This window comes from Hippichthys cyanospilos, chromosome 1, assembly GCF_059441005.1.
Source record: "Hippichthys cyanospilos isolate Australia breed blue-spotted pipefish chromosome 1, RoL_Hcya_1.0, whole genome shotgun sequence".
NCBI classification, from domain to species: Eukaryota; Metazoa; Chordata; class Actinopteri; order Syngnathiformes; family Syngnathidae; genus Hippichthys; species Hippichthys cyanospilos.
Genome location: NC_142369.1, coordinates 10,041,237 through 10,062,190, shown reverse-complemented (window position 1 = coordinate 10,062,190; position 20,954 = coordinate 10,041,237). Strand labels below are relative to the sequence as shown.

General features: G+C 42.6%; 1 protein-coding gene across 4 annotated transcripts; it reads right to left on the bottom strand.

Moving 5' to 3' along the window:
• Window positions 1-130: 130 nt before the first annotated feature.
• On the bottom strand, window positions 131-19,994 carry LOC148429059 (2-oxoglutarate dehydrogenase complex component E1). Of its 4 annotated transcripts, none has more exons than XM_088410018.1 (23): window positions 19,869-19,994; window positions 17,379-17,794; window positions 14,004-14,180; window positions 11,176-11,278; window positions 9,060-9,098; window positions 6,986-7,101; window positions 6,624-6,778; window positions 6,386-6,532; window positions 5,835-5,925; window positions 5,566-5,745; window positions 5,375-5,503; window positions 4,493-4,825; window positions 4,307-4,409; window positions 4,099-4,227; window positions 3,507-3,657; window positions 2,840-2,967; window positions 2,584-2,762; window positions 2,144-2,215; window positions 1,853-1,978; window positions 1,710-1,782; window positions 1,461-1,624; window positions 1,107-1,261; window positions 131-927 (listed from the first exon to the last, which is right to left on the bottom strand). In XM_088410018.1, exons 2-23 carry the CDS (start codon window positions 17,616-17,618, stop codon window positions 807-809), a joined length of 3,111 nt encoding a protein of 1,036 aa, XP_088266144.1. In that variant the 5' UTR covers window positions 17,619-17,794; window positions 19,869-19,994; the 3' UTR covers window positions 131-806. The 4 variants fall into 4 exon arrangements, with proteins under 4 accessions (XP_088266144.1, XP_088266153.1, XP_088266168.1 ...); XM_088410027.1 differs by lacking the exon at window positions 19,869-19,994 and adding an exon at window positions 19,004-19,022; XM_088410042.1 differs by lacking the exons at window positions 9,060-9,098; window positions 11,176-11,278 and adding an exon at window positions 11,531-11,624.
• Between the last annotated feature and the right edge of the window lie 960 nt (window positions 19,995-20,954).

Here is a 20,954-nt window from a genome sequence, read left to right as displayed (position 1 = left end):
TTTTTCCAAATGGCCAGTTAATGTTTTCTGACCGACAGGTGATCACTCATCTACAATTTCCCTGACATTGATAACCTGTAGAACCTGGATTGAGGGAATGGTCTTGTTTCTACATAAACTGTGAAGTGTGTAGTACATAAAGAAATCTTTATTGAATGAAGCAGAAACAATGAAAAGAACTTGGCGGCACCCCTCTAGGAAAATAAATACATGATCTTTTCTTGTCGTTCACGTCAAAGCTCAACTCTCCTTTGGCACAAACGCTCACCGCAAAAAAAAAAAAAAAAAAAGTCTCCAAGCTTTGCAAAAGCGACCCACTGAAGGCCAAACAGCCGCGCTTGCTAACAAGGTGAAATACAAAGGAAAAATCCCTAGCTGGGTTCTTTGCCATCTTTGATCAAACCAAACTTATTTGGTTTTTGTTTTTGGGTGAGCAAAAAAAGCCTGATACGCATTCATAAAAGCATGTAAAGAAAAGAAACCCATGAGACGCAGATGACGCTTCCCAAATGTCTACAATGACGACTGGGAAAATGGAGAGGGGAGAGAAAAGCTAAAATCAGTAAAATCTGCACAGAAATCAGTGTTTTCACTGGTAACCTGTATAAGGTACAGCTGGGAAAATCCTGTCATACAGTCAAAGTGACATCTAATTAGCAAACTCAGAAAAGACAAAAAGAAAATCAACTTGTTTGGAGTTTTACTTGTTTGGTGTGCATGTGTGTGCTTATGTGTGTAGGGGGAATGCAAGGGTCAAAGGGTAGGGTTAATTCCATCTGCTGCAGGGTCAGAGGTCATCAGGAGGTCTACTGCTGGTCCTGGAAGGCATCCAGACCAAAGGCGTTGTCCAGGAAACGGCGAAGCTCCAGTAGGTGAGTGTTCTTGTTACCCGTGGCTGGAGCGGCGGCAGGGTCGCGACCCGCATACCTGACAGACAAAAAGGGGAACGATATGGGGTTAGTCCAAAGAAACAAGAAAGGGTCGTAAAAAAAAAAGTTAGGGAGGGAATGAGAGAGGGGGGAGGGAGGAAGAGAGTGAAAAAGCTAACTAGTTGGCGTTCAAGCGCTCGGGAGCGAGCATGCGGCGTTGCCGGCATTTGCACTGACCAGACGGGCTTGGCCCTCTGGATGGTGGTCCTGATGCGAGGTTTGACATAGTCGTAGTAGCCTTGGTTCTTGTGCTCCTCCTGACACCAAACCAAATCAGCATTGGCGAAACGCTCCGACTCTGCCTTCACTTGGTCGAACGGGAATGGAGACAACTGGATGCACAGCACACATCGGAAACAATTCAGTCAATCACTATGATTTTACTGGGCTGATACATAAAAGCAGGGTCACCTGTTAATACATAGCCAAAATAAAAATCCTTTCAATTTCTCCAACGCGTTTGTGGCAAAACGCATCGTATTACTGAAGTTATAAGGCTATTAATCACTGTCTTTGTGTTACAAGGCGTACCTGTTCAATGCGTGCAATGGCGACTGTTGAATCCATTTCGCGGTTCTTCCTCTCCTTGGTCAGCTCATAGTAAACTTTGCCTGTGCAGAAAATTAACCTCTTGACCTCCTCGGGACGCTCGGCCGCAACACCGCTCTCAGGAATCAGCCTCTGGAACTCGGTTCCTGGATGCCGGATGAATAGCGAAGAGAAGCATTATACAAACACACTTAAGACACTTAAGGGTGGAGGGAGGGAAAGAAGACAAACCTGGTAGCATCTCATCAAAACTGGACCTGGCCTCTGGATGGCGCAGCAGCGACTTGGGAGTGAACACAATCAGCTGAGGACAGAAAGAGGATGTCAAGTCAAATCTCTTTTTAATACTTGAAATGGCCTTGCGTGAGTTTTACCGGCTTCCTGAACGGCAGCAGGATCTGTCGCCGTATCACGTGGAAATAATTGCCGGGAGAGGAACAGTTGACGACAATCCAATTGCAATCATACAACTGACGCACGGCAAAGTCGTCTGTCAGCGTCTGGGGACGAGACCGAGCCGTTGGTCCGGGGACAGGAAGAGGGAGGACGCACTAATATACACATGGACATGCATGGAAGGAGACACTGACACACTCACAGACTGACAGCACACCACACACACACTCAAAGATCCAAATTCAATTACGGACACACACATCACTTACGGGCATGACATCAGGGTCATCATTGCACATTTGGAGGAACCTTTCCGGGCGAGCGGATGAATGTTCAGGACCCTGAAAACGTCATGAGAAAGACGTACGTCATTTATATTTCACACCTCTAGTACATCACAGACATTTAAGACATTGGTTATTGAAAGGAATGCTGCTATGTAATATTTTGGTATTGGAATATTTTACTAAAAATTGTCTTAAAAAAGTATCTTGGGTAAATTAAAAATAATTGAAATAAACAGCGCGCACCAAACAGCGGGAATTCAAACCCACTCCCAATTATTTTGAATGGGCTTTGACAGTTAGAGGGCAAGTCTGAATTTAGAGATGTGCAGCTTCAATGGAATACCACATTGTACCAAAACATACCAGGACCAGAATTTGTTTATATCGTCCATGGACTTTTACATGACGTGTGTGCTGCTCACCATGCCCTCCAAGCCGTGCGGCAGTAGAAGCACAATGCCGTTCTGTCGAACCCACTTGGCCTGGCCGGGACAAATGAACTGGTCTATGATGCACTGCGCCGTGTTGTGGAAGTCGCCAAACTGCGCCTCCCACAGGATTAGTGCGTTGGGACTGGCCATGGCGAATCCCAGCTCGAAACCTGAAACTCACAAAGCAATTGTTACCCGGGCGGGAACCAGGGCCGCGGCGGACGAGAAGTCGGGCACAGGAACTGACCAAGTACGCCGTACTCTGACAAAGAGCTGTTGCAGACGGTATAAGGTGCCTGGTCTGGGGCCAGGTGGTTCATGGGGATGCAGATCCTCTTGTCCACGTTCTGGTCGTGGAGGACGTGATGACGGTGGCTGGAAAAGTGCACATGTACTGGTGCTCAAAACTTGACACATCCCGGCCAAATTTGTAAGGAGTGTTATAATTTCAAAACACACAGGAGTGCATAAGCATAACAGTTAAAGTGGTGCGTTAACCTGGGTATTTAAGTCATTCCGTGACCACACTTATTTCTGAAGCAAAAAATACAAATGTTCCAGTGCCAATACTAAAGCAGTTTTAACTCATTCCAAAAGCACATTATAAAAATCTAACATTTTATTTCGGTTGCACACGCATGTAGAGTTCTCTTAAAATTAAAAAAAAAAAAATGGTTGACTGTCGATTCAACCAAAAATTGCCCCCAAATATTAACTTAATTCCTATTAAACTAAAGCATTTCAGAATACTCCACATATCAAACAAAAGATCATGACATAACCCCCGTTCCTTCTTCAGTCATATTCTTCCGTACACTTGCAAATACTTCACAATCTCTGCCCGGTTTGTGTCAACTTTTTAGCCAGGTTGTGAACATACAAGTGGTAAGACAAGGACAGTTGCGGCAACCCACCTGAATGTTCCTCGCTCCACATCCTGGCCCGACAGACGCACGTGGATGCCTTCCTTCAGCAGTGAGCCGAAGGCCATGTACTCCGCCAATGCCCAGTCCACCGTTCTCTTACGAACCATCTCTGCACGACCCTTCAGGATGCGACTCAGACCTAAACATCACACATCACACTAGATTAGGTACTCAGATATTGCTATATGGAGATATACAGAAATTTATGTAGTAAGGCAAATAGGTAGACAAAGCAGGGATGTAACAACAAAGTGTCACGTGACAATATCATGATAGAAAAATTATTGGCACAAAAGCAAGCTAGGCAGAAGACGGATGATAGATGTTTAGAGGACAGGGACCGAAGGAGGTCAAAAGAGAAATAAAGATAGGGAAATAAAAATTTTACAGCTAGGGGCATAGCCAGAAATGTTTCAGCAAGGTGCCCAGGTTGACAGAAGACAGAAAAATGGTGCGCTAGAAAGAGGGGGACAGAGATGAAGATATAATGTCATGCGTACATAGCAATATGAGCCAAAGAGAGAGTTTGATTGCCGCAATGTCTGTGAGGAAGATGAAATGAAGACAGTTTAGACGTGACCTCCATGTATGGTGAAGTCCTCCACGGGAACAGAAGAGGCCACTTGTCCAATATGGTTGAGGTTCTCCTCGCTCAGTCCAGTCGAGGGACAGCTCATCGACTTGGGCTGCCCATCCAGGGTAAAGAAACCTGCGAATAAGTGCAAACAAGCTCTTGATGCGAACTCCGGCCATGCTCAGAGTGCTTCCGTCCTCTGGGGATCCCATACCAGGCCACGGCGAGTCCAGCCAGTGCTTGATGTGCAGGATCTTCTCATCCTTGGATCGAGCATAGGCCTCTTCACAGATCTTGTCGTACTTGGCGATCTCCTCCTGCACACGGATCATGGTAACTGTCTGGGCCGGGCACCCCCCCCCAAATAAATCATTAAAATTGCTTGTTCAATTTGTGTTACCTCGTACTCTTGTCGGGTGACACTTCCGTCGGCGATGAGCTTCTCTGCATACTTGAGCAGGACTGGCTTCTGCTTCTTGATTTGCTTGTACATGAGCGGCTGCGTGAACATGGGCTCGTCCATCTCGTTGTGGCCCATGCGTCGGTAGCAGACCAGGTCCACCACCACGTCCTTGTGGAAGGTGGCCCGCCATTCGGCCGCCACCTTACACACGTAGATGACGGCTTCTGGGTCATCGGCATTGACGTGGAAGATGGGTGCGTTGACCACGCGGGCCACGTCCGTCGGGTAAGGTGAGGAGCGAGCCATACGAGGATCCGTGGTAAAGCCGATCTACCCAAATGGAATGAAAAAAGGTCAAGTTTATTAATAATGCTGTGAAAAAACAAAGCCAAAGACAAAAATAAAAACAAACTTGCAACATTTTTTTCTTCATTACTCACCCTGGCCCTATAGTACTGACTGTACTTAACCTCTGGACACATAAAAAAATAATTAAGTGAACATTTCATATTTGAAATTGCCTATTTCGTGCTAACAGATATTTAGAAAAAAACAACAGATAGGCTTAGGGAAATTAAGCATCAATACTGTGATTAATTATAAACTTTCCAACTGCTGCTACTTGCACGAATTACGTATTAGCAACACAAACAGAATACAATGAAAAACACGCACTATAGCATGGGGTATAAAATCCGAAAACGCAGTGAAATGACAGTATCGAGGTCATAAAACACTCAAGAATTTATAACCTAACAAGATAATTTCTCACTGTAGGCCATTGTGGTTTCATGTGATTATAGTTTAAGACCAATGTGATGATTAAGCCCAGTTTACAGGTGCAAGAAAAACATGATCACATATGGGATGAGATCTTACCTGGTTGTTGACCACCACATGCACAGTGCCGTGTGTGGTGTAGGATGGCAGGTCAGACAAATGGAAGGTCTCGTATACAATCCCTTGACCGGCGAAGGCAGCATCTCCGTGAATGAGGATGGACATTACCTTAATGCAGAGCATGGGGCGTCAGAGTCCAAGTCAAGCCGTGCAGGTCAGGCACAACTCACCCGATTTCCGTCGTTATCTCCGCAGTAAAACTGCTCAGCCTTAGTTTTCCCCTGCACCACTGGGTCAGCTGCCTCCAGATGTGATGGGTTGGCCACCAAGGACAAGGTGATGTTGCGGTCCGTTACACGATTGATCCTGCGGTGGTACATGCCCAGATGGTACTTCACGTCCCCGGAACCCTGGGGACAGAAACCCGGCGGCGTGTTTTGAGTGAGGCCTAACCACGGCAATGGACATCAGAACAGAACCCAAGAGAACACCCCTGTACCTCATCTGCCGCCTCCAGCTTGGAGTCAAACTGACAGAAGATCTGCTCCAGTTCTTTACGGATCACATTCGCCAAAACGTTGAGACGACCCCTGCAAAAAAATGATCAAAATTTTAATGACTTAAACTGTCCTTAGCAAGACACCGATTTTTCTCCTTTTTCTCTCTCGATTCTAGGCAAATCCCTCCCCATAAATTTTCATCAAAGATTAATATGCTGGCTGAAACACCATTTTTGAGTCAACATGGTTTGCAAGAATGCAAGTGGGACTGTGTGTGCGTGTTTGAGAGAAAAATGCCCATGATAATGTACTACAGCAGGGGTGGCCAAGTTCGGTCCTTAAGAGCCACAATCCAGACTGTTTATCTCTTCAACCAACCCCCCTGAGTCAAATCAGCGTCGTTATCAGGATTGTGCAAAGCATGCCGATGAGCTAATCATTTGAATCAGGTGTGTTAGTTGAAGAGACACAATGAAAACAGGCTGGATTGTGGCTCTTGAGGACCGAACTTGGCCACCCCTGTACTACAGTGTGTGAGAGGGTACGTTACCTGTGAGGCATGCCCATGATGACGTACTCCACCCCGCTTCCGGAAGACATGTCGATGATTGTCTTTAGAGCCGGTATGAGAGACTCGCACCCCTCCAGGCCGAACCGCTTCTCAGCCGACCACTTCTTCTGCAGGAACTCCTCAAACCTGCACAGCGCACACACATACACGCCAATCGACATACATTCTTCCGCATGATTGTTTTGAAGTTCAGTTCGAGGCGTGTCAGGGGCACTACCTGGTGGATCGGACCATGCGGGCCAGTAGAGTCCTTTTCTCTTCTAGGGTGAACTGCATCACGCCCGGTGTCTCAAACTTTTGGCGTATCCACTGACACTGTTCCAAGTCATTGATGAACATGAACTCGACGCCAATGTGCTGACAGTACGCCATCTAGGGAAATGAACATAATCCCACCACCAGGGTTGGTGTGTGTGAGATAATGACACTCAGTCACTGTTTTGTCAGTTGACTTTTTCTGAAAAGATGTCTGCGAGCAAGACACTGAATTGGGGCCCATGTGTGACCCCCTAATTCAGACAATTCACACGATACCGTCCCTCCGTTAGAGTGAATCTGCTAATGTTATCCCTCGCATACCTCCAGCCGTCGTATGATCTCCTTCAAGGGCAGAGCGCTCTCTGAACCGCCGATGAAGGTGGTCGTAGGAAGCCTGAAGACCTTCTCCAGGTCTGACTCATCCAGTCCATAGAAACCTATGTATATCAGCATACAAAGGACAAAGTGGCAGGTGAGGACCGTGTAAATAAGATGCACAGAAGCGTCACTTGGCCGTGATGAGTGAAGGCGCGGACCACAAGGATGGAAGGTGGCAAGAGACACAGTTCCAGTTCATCAAACTAAAGTTTCCCTTGAATGCCGTTGCTTCCTTCAATCATCAGCGTCACGTGACTTTGACCAGCCGGTGAAGACGACACCATCATCACGACCTGTCATTGTACGCGGGGAAGACATGCCGCCTTCAACACATGCAAGCACCAGAAATGACATCGACAGATGTGACAATTTGTCACACAAGGGAAATGAAAGACAGGTGAGATATACGTGATCGCCGACAGGTGATACAATAGATGGAGGTAGCAGTTATGTCACTCGAGAGAGATGACTGTTATTGTGGCAGTTGAGTAGTTTAGGCAGCCAGTATGGCATTAGTCAACTGACATATATTGAGCAGTCCACTGGCTACCTCAGTTGTCCAGCTAAGGTAGTAGTTAGTTAGGAGGAGTTTAAAAGACAGTTACTTGTCAAATCGTGGTAATCGACGAACTATCTGATTTTAGAGAATAAAACCAAGTTCATGTCAAAGTTCCTGTTTTGGTTGCAGTTTTGATTGCTAGGTTTGTTTTACACAAAAACATTTTTTTTCAGATTTTGATAAATAAATTTCAAGGAATTTACCTTCGTACTAAAGCTAATGACTATAGAACCAAAAGAGGCAGAATATCTTTTTTTCTGGCGTAAAAAGAGTATTCTTTTATTGGTAGAATGAATGTGAAAAAAATATTGGACAATATTTTGAGGGTCTTGAAACATGTAAAATGCTCTATACTCTCGGCACTTTGGTTGTGATGATTGCAAATGGCTGTGACTAAATGAGCTTGGTGACAGTTACGTTGAAAGGATTCTATTAAGTTCCGTTTGAGGAACCAGGTGGCAACTAGGTAAGCGACTTACTCAGATGACAGGTTGTAGTTTAGGTGCCGGCTAAGTGTTAGATAGTTAGGGGACAAGTAACTGTCAGATAGCCTGTAATAGTTAGGATGGTAGATAGGTAGTATTCACATTAAATGATAATTAAGTGCAAGGTTGTGGGTGACGTTGAAGTGAGTGACATCTCTTCACGAGGCGGAAGTTAGACAATTGTAGTCAGATGCAGTTTAGTATCAGGTTGCAGTTAGGTGACATCAAGTTCAGGCGAAGACAGCAGTGAGAAGAGTGATATTGAGAACAGTGAAAAAGAACTGATGTGTCAGTTAGATGGCAGTTGTTAGGTAGAGAATAGATGGAAGCGGGGCAATTAGAGACATGTTGGTGACAAATGAATAAAATTGGGCAAATGCCTCATTATTGAGGCAGAAGATAGTTGCTGCACGGCTGTCAAGCGACATAATGAAGGGAAGAGTTTGGAGTCACTTTGAGACGTCTCTCCTGCTTAATGGTCCTGACAAGTTCATCTTTGTCGTGAACAACCTGGGGCCTGTCAACCAAACGGGAAGCCAGCGCGGGCGCGGCCTCCGTCTGGCTCACCTCACCATGATTGTGGATTCCCGCAGACTCCTGCTGGGATTGGACAAGTTTTGAATAAAATCAAGATCTTTCGTTCTCATCTGATCCATCACACAATCCCAACGTCTCACCTTCAATCTCAGTTCAACATCTGGACAGTCACGTGACACACACTCAGCGGTAGCGGCTAGAGGCTAACCAGGCTAGCTACACACACGACAGAACACACTTCAAAACAAAAGGGGACCAACTTTACCACTGTTTGATCTTTTTAGATGTGTACCTAATGAAGTTGTTAGTACGTGTGTGTATGTCAGTATATACTGTTGCAATGATTTTCTGCTATGAAGACAAAAGGCAAATGTTTGTTTGTGGCGCGCACACACACACTTGCAACGCTATGCTACACCAGCGCTGCTTTTCGTACCTCCAACCGTGAGGAGTTTCAGTCGATCCTTGACTGCGTCTGGACGAGGGGAGGGGATAGCGGCAGAACAGGGAGGAAACATCCGGAAAAGTTAGTGAACTACCACCTGCTTCTACACGGCAACCAACAGCCACTAGATTAGCAGCTAGCTCAGCAGCTAGCACAGCAGCTCACAAAGGATGTGAGACACTGATGCGGTTGCCTCCCATGATGGCTACCATGCTGAAGGCAGCGGGGCAGATAAGGAAAAATGGGGCTAAATCCTGTTTTAACGGGGGAGCTAAGCGAGGCTAAAGCTAATTGGTGATTAGTAGCGCTAGGCAACACACTGCAGCAAGAAGACTGGCAACAAGACTTCAAACAGTGGTTCTCAAACTGGGGTCTCCAGAACCTCTCAAGCCAAAACTTGGGAGTATGCAAAATAGTTTTCAATAAAATGTTTTATCATTAACAACAAAGAAAAAAATTGTCAAATGGAATCCACCCGGCAACTGTAAACAACTGTAAACAGCAAATATATTTTTCAAATTTGCTTTTTAACGTGTAGGCATATAAGAGGATTTCGTCCAGTATCTGAGGAATTCAATCTTCTCCGTAAATGTAATGACAAACGGATGCCAGTAAATGGTGAAGCTTCATTGTTTTGCGTCTTAGATCAGCGTTGTTTTTTGTTTTTTTAAATTTGTCATTGTAGGTCATGGTTGTCATGATTGTGAGGAAATATGCAGCATTTAATATTTTGCGGTGTGTTGCTTTGAAACTACCATTTTGTCATGAAAAGTCTTGTTTTGATTAAGAAAAAAAACGTTCAGTGAAAATGCTGAAAAATAGGCTGACAGCAGTTGCCAATGACTGACCAGGCAGACCTTCTTACGTGCAAAGCTTTTTGTCATTCCGATAGAAATCATTCTGGCTGAAGATCTGTGGTCACCTGCTTCCAAGTGATGTTATCTGTTCAATTGTGCTGTTTACATTCGCCAATATACTCAAAGGAGTCATTTTACAGCTGCGCACTATGTCTATTCAGCACAGCTGTTGTGATTGTTTTTCCTGATAAAAACAAGCTACAAGGAATTTAAAACATGCTGTGGGTAGAAGCACGTCAATGACTCGGGCCTTGTCTACACATAAGCAGGGCTATTTAAACCTGGATAATTCTTCCCTCTTTGTGTGTAAAAACTTTTCATCCATATAGCTTTCTTTATTAAAGAAAAAAAAATGCTGCTACACGAATCAGCAGAGAGCTGTTTCATTAATTTACAAGCATCCCACTAGACGGCAGTAGTTTCGGCAAATTCTGCCTAATCAGAAAGAACTTCAGTCTCTTAACCGGGAAACAGTAGAGCGATGATGTAAAACTCTGTTTATGATTGCGACACGCAAACACGGATCTGGAATATTTGGCGAATCTCTATTTTGGTCAGAGTTTTTAAGAGACCTTTTTTTCGTTTATTGGAGGGGAATAAACAGGCACTAATATAAGATAGAGTACACCAGAAACATTTAAGTCATCTCACCACATAGACATAGTATAAATAAATAAATAAATAAATCTTAAATGTGCGCGGGCCTGATCCAGCCTGGCAATTCTAAACCGTTACATGTCATCTGGAACACTTGAGGACCACAAACGTTTGAGAACCAATGACTTAGAAGCCACTTAACCAATCACTCTGTTTATCAACAAGCTCATAAACAACAAACCCCCAAAATATAAAATGTTCAACAGCAAGACAAACGTTTCTTAAGCCAGGGATTCTCCAGAGAGCTCGCATTTCTGCCTCATAGCTGGAAGCCAAAAGGTGAAATTCCTGGGAGATCGCTCCTAAAACCCTCAGTAAGAGATTCTGGTCCTCTAGAACCCCATTGGGGACCTTTAGACTTCAACAAGACACCCTCTGGCTCCGAACATTGTGGATGTGTCTCAACATTCCTTCAAAGTCAACAACCAACGTGAGAAGAGAGGTTTTCCTGATGGTCAAGAAGGTTTTGGAAGCAATGGAGCGAGAAAAGGGGGAAGTTGGGTCTTGTGGGTTCGAGCTTTAAGGGGGTTGGCAGTGAGGCCGCCAAGCGAGGCAGAGCAGCAGGAATCTGCAGAGCCATTCCGGTTCCTCACCCAGCTTGTCGGAGGATGTGATAATGTCAGTGGGCACACACGAGTCCAGATCAGCGTCCATGATGCCAAGCGGGTCCAACTGGGCCACCTGGTGACCGCGAATCTACAGGGGAACGAGGACACAGCCCACCCGGGACAGGAAGAGGAGGAAAAGGAGGATGGAGGATAGTGAAGCCAAATGAGGAAACACGTGGACGAGCATGAGGAGAGGCAAAAGCAAACAAGAAGTTGTGGCAGGAACACAGTAGCAAAACAAGCAAACACAACCAAGAGGAAGAAGAGGAGGAAGAGGAGGGTGGGTGGGACGGAGAAGCAACATTAACACAAGTACCAAAAACTTCGTTTTTTTGCTCACCGACGTCCTGGAAGCCGCTATTGACGGGGGCATCATCAAAATTCACACAGCTGATGCCCAGCGGGTCCAAGTGAGCATTGTGGTGACCCATCACCTACACACATCCACACACACACACACACACGTACAAGTGCACACACACGCACTAACAGTTATATCAAAATCTATATAAAAGCTAATATAATACATAATATATTATAATAATATAATAAAAGCTAATATAATATTATGGTGGGAATATCACATAACAGTGACTTGAAATACCTGTGAGAAATTTTGAATTTGTCTAGTTGTGACAACACAAAAGGGATAATCTACATCTCACCACCCAACGCCTACTTTTGTTTTTTACTCAACTGTGCTTAGCAGCGCACTACTTTCATCTAATGAAACATTAAGATTTAGACAGCGCTCTTCTCACAAACTTTGGTCTAAGATGTAAACTGCACATTTGTATCTGCAGTCATGTAGCCATTTTTTTATAGCTACTTATTTTGTTAAAATGTGATCAGTAGGAGGCGGCTTGATTGCGCAGTGAATAGCGCATTTGCCTCACAGTTTAAGAGACCCAAGTTCAAATCCACTTCGCTCTGGCCTTCCTGTGTAGAATTTGCAAGTTCTCCGCGAACCCGCATGAGTTCTCTCCGGACACTCAGGCTTCCCTCCACGCTCCAAAAACACGCATTCCAGGTGAATTGGGCACGGCTTGCTTGAATGGTTGTTCGTCTCGGTGTGCCCTACGATTGGCTGGCAACCAGTTCAGCGTGTCCCCCATCTACTGCCCGAAGCCAGCTGGGATAGGCACCAGCAAGCCGGCAACCTTTGTGAGGATAAGCGGCTCTAGAAAATGGATGGATAGGTGATCAGTAGGAAGGGCTAGTGCGTCACGCAGCTAACATAGCCTGTGGCAACAGTAAACACTGGCAACAGGTTGCTGTATGCCAGTATCAGTGTAATTCGGTCAAGAAAAATGTATTTATAATAAAAGCGAACCAAGATTTAGTTTCAAGTGATCTAATCAATACTTTCCCAATTAAAACACCAAATTTCTTAACGAAACTTAAATGATGCATATAGACTGATGCGCTTGTTTGTGTCTAAATTGACTAATTCTTGTTTGCTTTCGTTTTTATTTTTTTTTTTACGTTGGACTAAATATGGCAACAAGGAGGCTTCCTAACAGACACCACCCACGATCAACATGGCATGAGAATGAGATAGACCCGCCCCCTAAAACGAGCTGTTGGGCGGTTCTGGTGTGATAGCAGGTCTTCTCCTTGCGAGCATGTGTCAAGGATAGCGTGCGTGTGAGGTGTGCGGCGGGCGTGTCAGATAACATACATCCGAGGAAGGTCACAAGGCTGGCGCAGGTCCATTTTGGCCCATGTTACATAACAAGACTCACACGTGTCCTGCAAAGACCTGCATGATGCTGCCATGGTCGGTGAACACTCACTTGCAACAGGGGAGGACAAAGTAGGGCCAAAGTTGTTTTCTTCTGCTTGAACATGCCTCACTAAATTGTATTGTTATTTGTGTGTATTCTGAATTCTAATATCTCAAATAATTGATTACCTGCTTAAAATGAATACAATTAATCAGATAATGACACATATAAAAAAACACAGTATGTATAATTTCAACAATATCTATATGGGAGTTGTAGATGTTAATGTTTTCACTTTTATTCAATTAGTTTATTATTTTTAACAATATAAGTTAATTGTTTTTATTCTTAGTAAAATATTTTTAATGTACAATTGTTTTTGTCAGTAGCTTAACTCCAAATAAAAATATTTAATAAATTACTTACAAATAAAAATATTTAATACATTAATTTATATTTTATTAAATACTCGTTTGATTATAAGAAAGAGATGAAATGATTATAAATAAGAAGAATATAAATTGGTATTTTATTTTTAACAAATGGAAATTCATCACACATCTATTTTGACATCAGAATCTGTGAACGGCACTGTAATATCTTTATTTTTTTTGCTCATGAATGTTTACACTTCACAATACCTCCGCAACCTGCAATACTTGCAAAACAGTGTGTGGATGATTCACATGTTACAGATATTATATAATCTGGACTGGTGTTACTGCCAAACCTGAATGCATCATCCTTGTTTTTTTTTTCTTTTTTTACCAAATATTATTATATTGCAATTATACATGCCATCATTATTAATCTTTCATTAGTTAAAACGTCTTTTTTCATCCTTCATATTCTTTAAGTTGAGTGTGAATAGCAATGTTACCATTGTATGTATTTTAATAATCTATAAAACGGTTTTAAAAATAAAATGTGGCCCATTTAAAGAAAACTATACCTTTTCCTGATTGATAAAATATACATTGAAAAGCTTCCCAAAGAGAAAAGAAAACAGCAGTGATCCAAAAAATAAAAAATAAAACAACACATAGTTCAACATACAAACATGGGGGGGATTCGATTTGAAAGTACCTGATAGGCACGGATGAGGGACTGCACAGCAAGGTGGTCCTCCACCAGCTTCTCCACGTTTGGTTGGGCTCCCACCAGGGAGGACAGCTGAGGGGCAACAGACAAGCCCAGAGGAGACTGGTAGGCAGCACCGGGGGGTGCACCAGCATTAGCGTTGCGGAAAAACACATCCCACGACTAGAAGAAACAACAAAACAGGCATGGCTCAAAAGATGTTTTCTTCTTATTCTTTGCAGAGTGTTTTTCAGTAGATCCTACATGACATGAAATTCTTTTTAGGGTGCCTGTAAGATGCTAGCAATTAGCGCTTCAAATCTGCTCTTGGCCTGGGCCACACAATGAATAAATTATTATTTTGTTGTCCTTGCACAACCTTGTATAAAACAAAAAATACAAAAGTGTGTTCTTCAGATCCCGCATTGTAACACTGGCGCTGCTACAAATGATCAGCTGTCATGCGGGCTTAGACCATTTCCCCAAATTCTTAGGTATAAAAGAAGGAAGTACAGTGGACCCCCAGGTTACGACGTTGCTGGCTCATGTTTTATCCACATAACGATGTGGAATACTGAGTTTTTTTGTCCCCTCTTGGTTGGTTGTGTGTTTTGCTTCCCTCTTGAGGCGTTTTTAGATAATTGCTCTTATTTTTTGCTGGTGTCAAACTGCCTCCAGTGCAAAGTATCACTACAATGCTGATCTGCTATTGGTCGGCATCTCGACTCCCTAAGATACTAGTCTACTATTGGTCAGCTTGATGGGGTCACAAAGATGCTGGTCTGCTATTGGTTAGCGCACGGGGAATGTAAAACTAAGTGGGAAGGAATTAACGTTAAATTCTTATTTTATTTGCTACTCATGTGAATCTCTATGTCAACTTACACATGGCTATCAAAAAACATTTTGTTGTCATCTTTCAGATGCAAACATTCACGGCTTTACACTATGCTACTTCTTAAGGTACTGTTAGCTGCTAGCAGTTAGCACTAAGTAGTATTAAAAATTAAGAATGAGTCAGGAGACAGAATACCCAATTCTGGGCCTGAGTCACACCCTGTCCAATATTTAAAATGGGTGGAGTGTCCTTTAGCAGGACGCTAACTTCCTGCTTCAACAGAGGGATGAAACATGAGTCATCTGTGGTGCGCTGCCATATGAGCAAGTGGAGCTAAGATGTCGCTTGGCAACATTCCCAAAAGTTGTTGTGGAAGAGCCAAACAAGAAAAACACACCAGCTGCTTTGTCCTTATTCAAACATGGCAAAAATTAATCCAGCCAGAGAGAGAAAAAAAAAAGTTGTGCTAGCCTGTCCTTTTTTTTTAGTTTGATCAGAAACATTAAGTATGATGATAAACAACGCCTATTATTCCTCAACAGCTCAGCGAAGGCAAACCACTCGAAATGATGGAAAGAATGCTGGCTGCGCCTGGATTCAGCTGATCCCTCATTCTTGTTCACCCACCTATTCCTAAGGCAGCTTCCAGCAGTGGTGTGAATCACATTAGCCATTTCCCTTCTCTCCTCCTCCAAAAACTACCACACACTTGCTGAGGAGGCAGACAGTCGTTTCCTGGGCAGTCTGCAACAGTTTTTCCTAAATAAGCGGACTGATTAAAAAACAGTTGTGTCCGCTTGATGACAGGTTGTGATGCTACCACAACGGATTTGGTTGGTTCATGGAAAAATAATGAATTGACGGAATTAAGTCACAGATTTGTTTGGGTTACTGCCGCAACCTGACTTTATGAGTCAGATTTCTGAGTTTGAGTTTATGCCACACTTGTTTGGTGGAATTTCATAAAGTTGTCACAGTGAAAGCTCAAAAACTGAGTCAAAGTGTTTATTTAGTAAACTATTTAAGAAGTATGATGAATAAAGATGAATAAAGGTAATCTGTCTTCATATTAGGTTATGCTTCATCTGCCTTTGGTTTTGTGCAAACCCTAAAAAAATATATATTTGGAACAGATAAGATAGTCAGTCACATAAGCTGAATTTTGAAGCACAGAAGCACATTTTTATATCGGCCATACTCTGACTTACAATAATTACCGTGATGGAACGGGCTAGAGGGCGGACGTGAGTTGGCTGTTAGCAGCAAGTGCCTGTTGCAGCTAATGGCAGCTTGTGTTAGCTAAGGTTGTTACAGCAATATTTTCAATACTCAAGTTTATTTGTATAGACCTGAATCACCACGCCTCAAAGGCTTGACACGTGAAAAAGAAAGCATACAGAACATCACAAAAGCACAACAGCATCCCCTGAACAAAGTTCCCAGATGAGGAAGGAAAAACTCAAAAACCCCATCTGGGGAAAATGAGAAACCTTCAGAAGGGACTGCAGGTGGGAGGAGCCCCCTTCCATGCTCAAGAGTTTGCACTAGATGCCAAGCGCTAAAAATACCATTGTCCCATATTAAGCAGGAAAATAAAAGAAGCGAGCAGAATGAATCGTTCAGGCTTACCAGACACCCTTCAGAGGAACCTCATTTGTGTTGCATGGGATTTTATTCTTTCAGGCACGACCATCGTCTTGTGTCGGTTAGTGAAAGTGCATATGGAGATCTAGCGATAAATCAAGAAAGTCACCTTTGTGCTTAACTCCTTCTTGCAACCCCAATGCTAAAAGTACTCTTGAACCCTCATAAGTGGTATGCCCATTCTAGTCTCAAATGGATTTTAGGAATGCAATTTACTGTATAGTGAGTCTTCCTCTAAATGTCTCCAGTTGGTCCAAAATCCTGCTGCTCACCTATTTTAAAGCATCTCCAAGTTACTCCATTTTGGCCTCCAACCCCTGGCTATCACTTTAGACTTCATTTTATATTCAGAGCTCTAAATGGTCTCGCTCCACTTCATCTCACCAAGCTGCTCCATTACAATAAACACCCCTGCCCGGGCTCAAGAGACAAGTCAGCTGACCAGCTGCTACCAAAGTTTAAGCAGAAGCTGAAGAGGAAACGTACAGTATATTTTTGGCTTGTGAAGAAAACTGCATCCTAAAGTTTTTTGTTTTTTCGGTTTTGTTGGTAGCATGAAAGCATGCTCATAAAAGCTTGAGGAATTTGTCAATCCAACTTGCGTGCAGCCACACTAGCCAGCAGAGAGTGGAGGCATGACACGGCCTCGTTGACAATGGTCTTGACTTTCATTGTCTCCCAATCGATGTGCATCATTTTCTTGGTCAGAGTCTGACAAATTCTGAGTCAGTCTTGCAATTTTTCAGTCGAAAAGTCCTTCAATTCATAAGAACTGACTCTGTAAAATTGTGGCTGACTCAGATTCATCAGACTGTCACCAAGAAAATAAAAGTGAGACAATAGAATATGACATGTAGTCGGTGGGGGAAGGATGAGTGATGCTGGCCACCACTGCTCACCTTGTGAACACTCTTGGGGTTCTCCAGCCAGGCGAAGTACATCTCCTCCACATAGTTGGAACTAGTCCCATTCAGAAAGGGCTCCGAGGCCACAGGTGCTGTATAGCACCTGATCGGCCCAAACGTCCTTGCGCCCGAAGGGGGCGTGGCTGTGATTGGTCGCTGCGGACACACAGTCTGAGCCGCCTGCGAGGCGGTTAGCGGACGCAAGCGCGCCGCACAAGTCCTTAATCGATGCATTCGTTGTGTAGTCCTTAAGCTGGCGCGCACGTGGCGGCAACAGCAGGAATGGTGAGGATGATCTAGCTCGTGCTCAGTCCGGAAAAAAAAAATAAAAAAATAAGACAAGGAGTCCTCAAGGTCAGAACGGTGCTGGTGAACAGCAACTTCCACTGGCGCCTTCCTTAAATCAGATCCTGAAATGAAAAGTTCACATTTTAACTCTCTGTTTTCTTATGGAGAAAGAAATTAAATCATTAAGTTGTTTTTTCACGATAACTAATGAGCCTTTTCTCCCATGCATTAACTTCTACGATCTTTTTATTTCTAGAGAATGTGGACTAAGTCCTTCCTCTCATAAAATGTTCCTTTTGTTTAAAGATACACAATGGAGGGGAAAAGAACATTTCAATCTAGCTAAATGCATTCTTTGGGTGTCCCCCCTTCAAATGTGGATGCTTGCTGATAATAATTCATAGGTCTCGCCACAGCCTTACACATCCCAGCTGCACAAACTTAATTAATATCACTGGGTAATTATGTAAAAAACAATAGTCATAAAAAACACAATAAATCAAACAATTATTGAGAAATTTCAACATTTCGTATTTTGTCAACTACTAAACCAGCTTTTTCTAATGTTTTTTATTTATTTTGGGGGTGTAATATAATGAGTATGGAATTCTGAATGTAGTCACCGTTTATCATTTCTTAAGTCTTGACCATTTTTCACTTCCCAGATGAGAAGAACATTCTTGAGCTGGAGCAACCTTCCTAATCATCCAATCTAGCTACAACATTTACCCAAATTTTAATCGGTTATATGCAATATTATCTAAATAACTAAAACTAGAAGACAAGTAAAAATGAGCTCATGAGGACTAATCTGATGATGTAATACTGTATACTGGCATTTTATGAACAAATAAAAAGGAGACAAACATTTTATCCATAATTTACCATATGAATTTAAATTGTGACAGCAGAAACAAACGTTTCTTTTCTCTGTATGTATGCCATTCACCAACAGGCTTCTTGTTTATTTTCAATCTTAGTTTTTAGAAGACACGAGACGTCATGCGTGCTGTGATCAAGACATCTTTGATCGACTAATAGAAGACTTTGAATATCTTCTCTTTCATTTATTACTGCTTCAAACAACAAGATCTATGTGCTTTTGCAATCATATCCCGCAACGTGACTGTAGAACTAAAACAATTCAGAAGACTGTCATCAGTTAAAATAGATGATATTTCAGCGAATACATAACATCAGACCCACACAACAACAAAAATCAAAAAGGGCATTATTTTCTGCAAAAAATATAAAAATAGAACTAAAATAAAACAATTCAGAAGACAGTTATCTGCAAAACCATATATCAAATGTAAGACAATCAAAATTACCTTGTCAAAATGTGCACTTGTTTGTAGTTTAAATTTGAAACCCATCTTTTGCGAGAGCAGTTCTGGATATTTTTTCTTCACACACATTCCCAAAAAAAACGCCTTTCGGATTCAAAGTATGGAAAGAAGAGACCAGCAGGCGAAGAGACGTTAAACAAGTTTTTGACCTTGTTCGCTCCCTTGCCTCCTCAATTTCTCATCAAGCCCCGCCCATCGATAGTTTCTCCACCGCTGATTGGCGGTCGCGTTGAACTCCCGCCTAAAAATAGACTATAGTCATTTTCTACTGAGTCAGGCAACTGTCTATCATCACGTCCTCTCCCCAAATCATCAATCAGAGCCAGCCCTCTTTCGTCTTTTTGTGAAAACAATGTTCAATACTCAGCAAGTGACACAAAAAGCAGTAGCGAACGAGTCACGTGTTTAAAATGTCCAGAAACAATTGAACAACTTCGCGGCTAGCATGAACACTAAACTGATTATATAATTAGCTCGCTAGCTCTTACTTTTGACTTTGGCTTTTTGTTGTTGTTTGCTGGCGACACTGTGCAAGCCGGTGTGACAAAATACGCCCTGCATTCGCAAAAGGACGTTGGGTTCGCACATAAACAAGCTCATTGTCGATTATTGATAGCAATAAAAGTCACGTTTCCGTTCCGTGTCAAGGTTGCTTCTCCGTCAGCCTCACGCTAGCTAACTAGCTAGCATGTGCGGCTAACAAGCGAGCAGGTTTTGTCGGACTTAAAATTCCACAGGATGCCACTATTTGGTAAAATGAGTTGGAAAATGACGACTGGAAACGAGCTAGCGTCTGTAAAGTGTTCTAGGCAGCCGTGCGAGGAGTCTCGCGGGCGGGGTTACTGACCTCCAGAATCACTGAGGAGCGGCTCGCCTGTCTGCCGGCAGCCCTGACGCCCTTCGACTCTCCCGGCGCGTGAATGTGACAGCTCCGACGAAGTCCCGTCGAGCCTGGAAGTGAGGCCGAAAAGGAAGTGACGCAGAGTGATGACATCATGACGCCATGACGCAAAATGCGGACGTTTTATCTCAATTTTAGGTTGAAAAAATAAAAAATAAAAAACAAAAAAAAACTCAATTTCAGGGGTTAGCGAAATAGGACATACCGTATATTATTGCTCGAATGTGTTGTAGCTTAGGGTGTGCAACATATAGATCACGAAACCCACATTAATGGGTACTCGCGTTTGGAGAAAGTTTTAAATTCATTTTTCAACATGAATGAAAAGAGTAATCGATAGTTTAACGTAATATACTAATGTAACAATGCATTATGTAAAAATGTGTTTTCATCACTGACGATTGCCGTGTCTTCGTTTGACATTTGGCGTGACGTCACTACGCAGTGTGCTACCATTGCGGTTGCAAGTTTTTCAAAAAACTAATCACAGAATTAAAATGAAAGATAAAAGTATAATTACATATTTCTATACAAATACATACACATTTGCAATATTGTTTGTCTTTTTATTTTGTTTGGGTAAATTCACCCACAAAGCCATTTTTTTAAATTTCACACCATGTTTTAAAGTATTCAAAACTGATATTGATCTTTATTTTGAGTCTCTTAAGTTTGTAAATAATAGAAAAGGGAAACGACTTACACATTTATTCTAATTTGTTTAAGTGAAGTCTGTCATTTATGGATGTCATGATTATCAGAATCTGATTGTTCGTACATATTTGTGTGTTGTTTCATGTTTTGTTTTGTTTTACTGTTGTGTTGACAATAAATTCTTATTGAGAAGTGTAAAATGATTGTGTCAAAAAAATAAATAAAAAATAAAAAGCCAGGAGCGAGTTATATATAAAGATGTGAACTGGAGTTTTTGTCGTAAATATCAAGAAACAGTAGTTCATTGATTTTGGCATTACCCATCTGTAAGTTTATTATTGATAAAAAAAAATAAAAAATGGTTTTGTTTACAATACT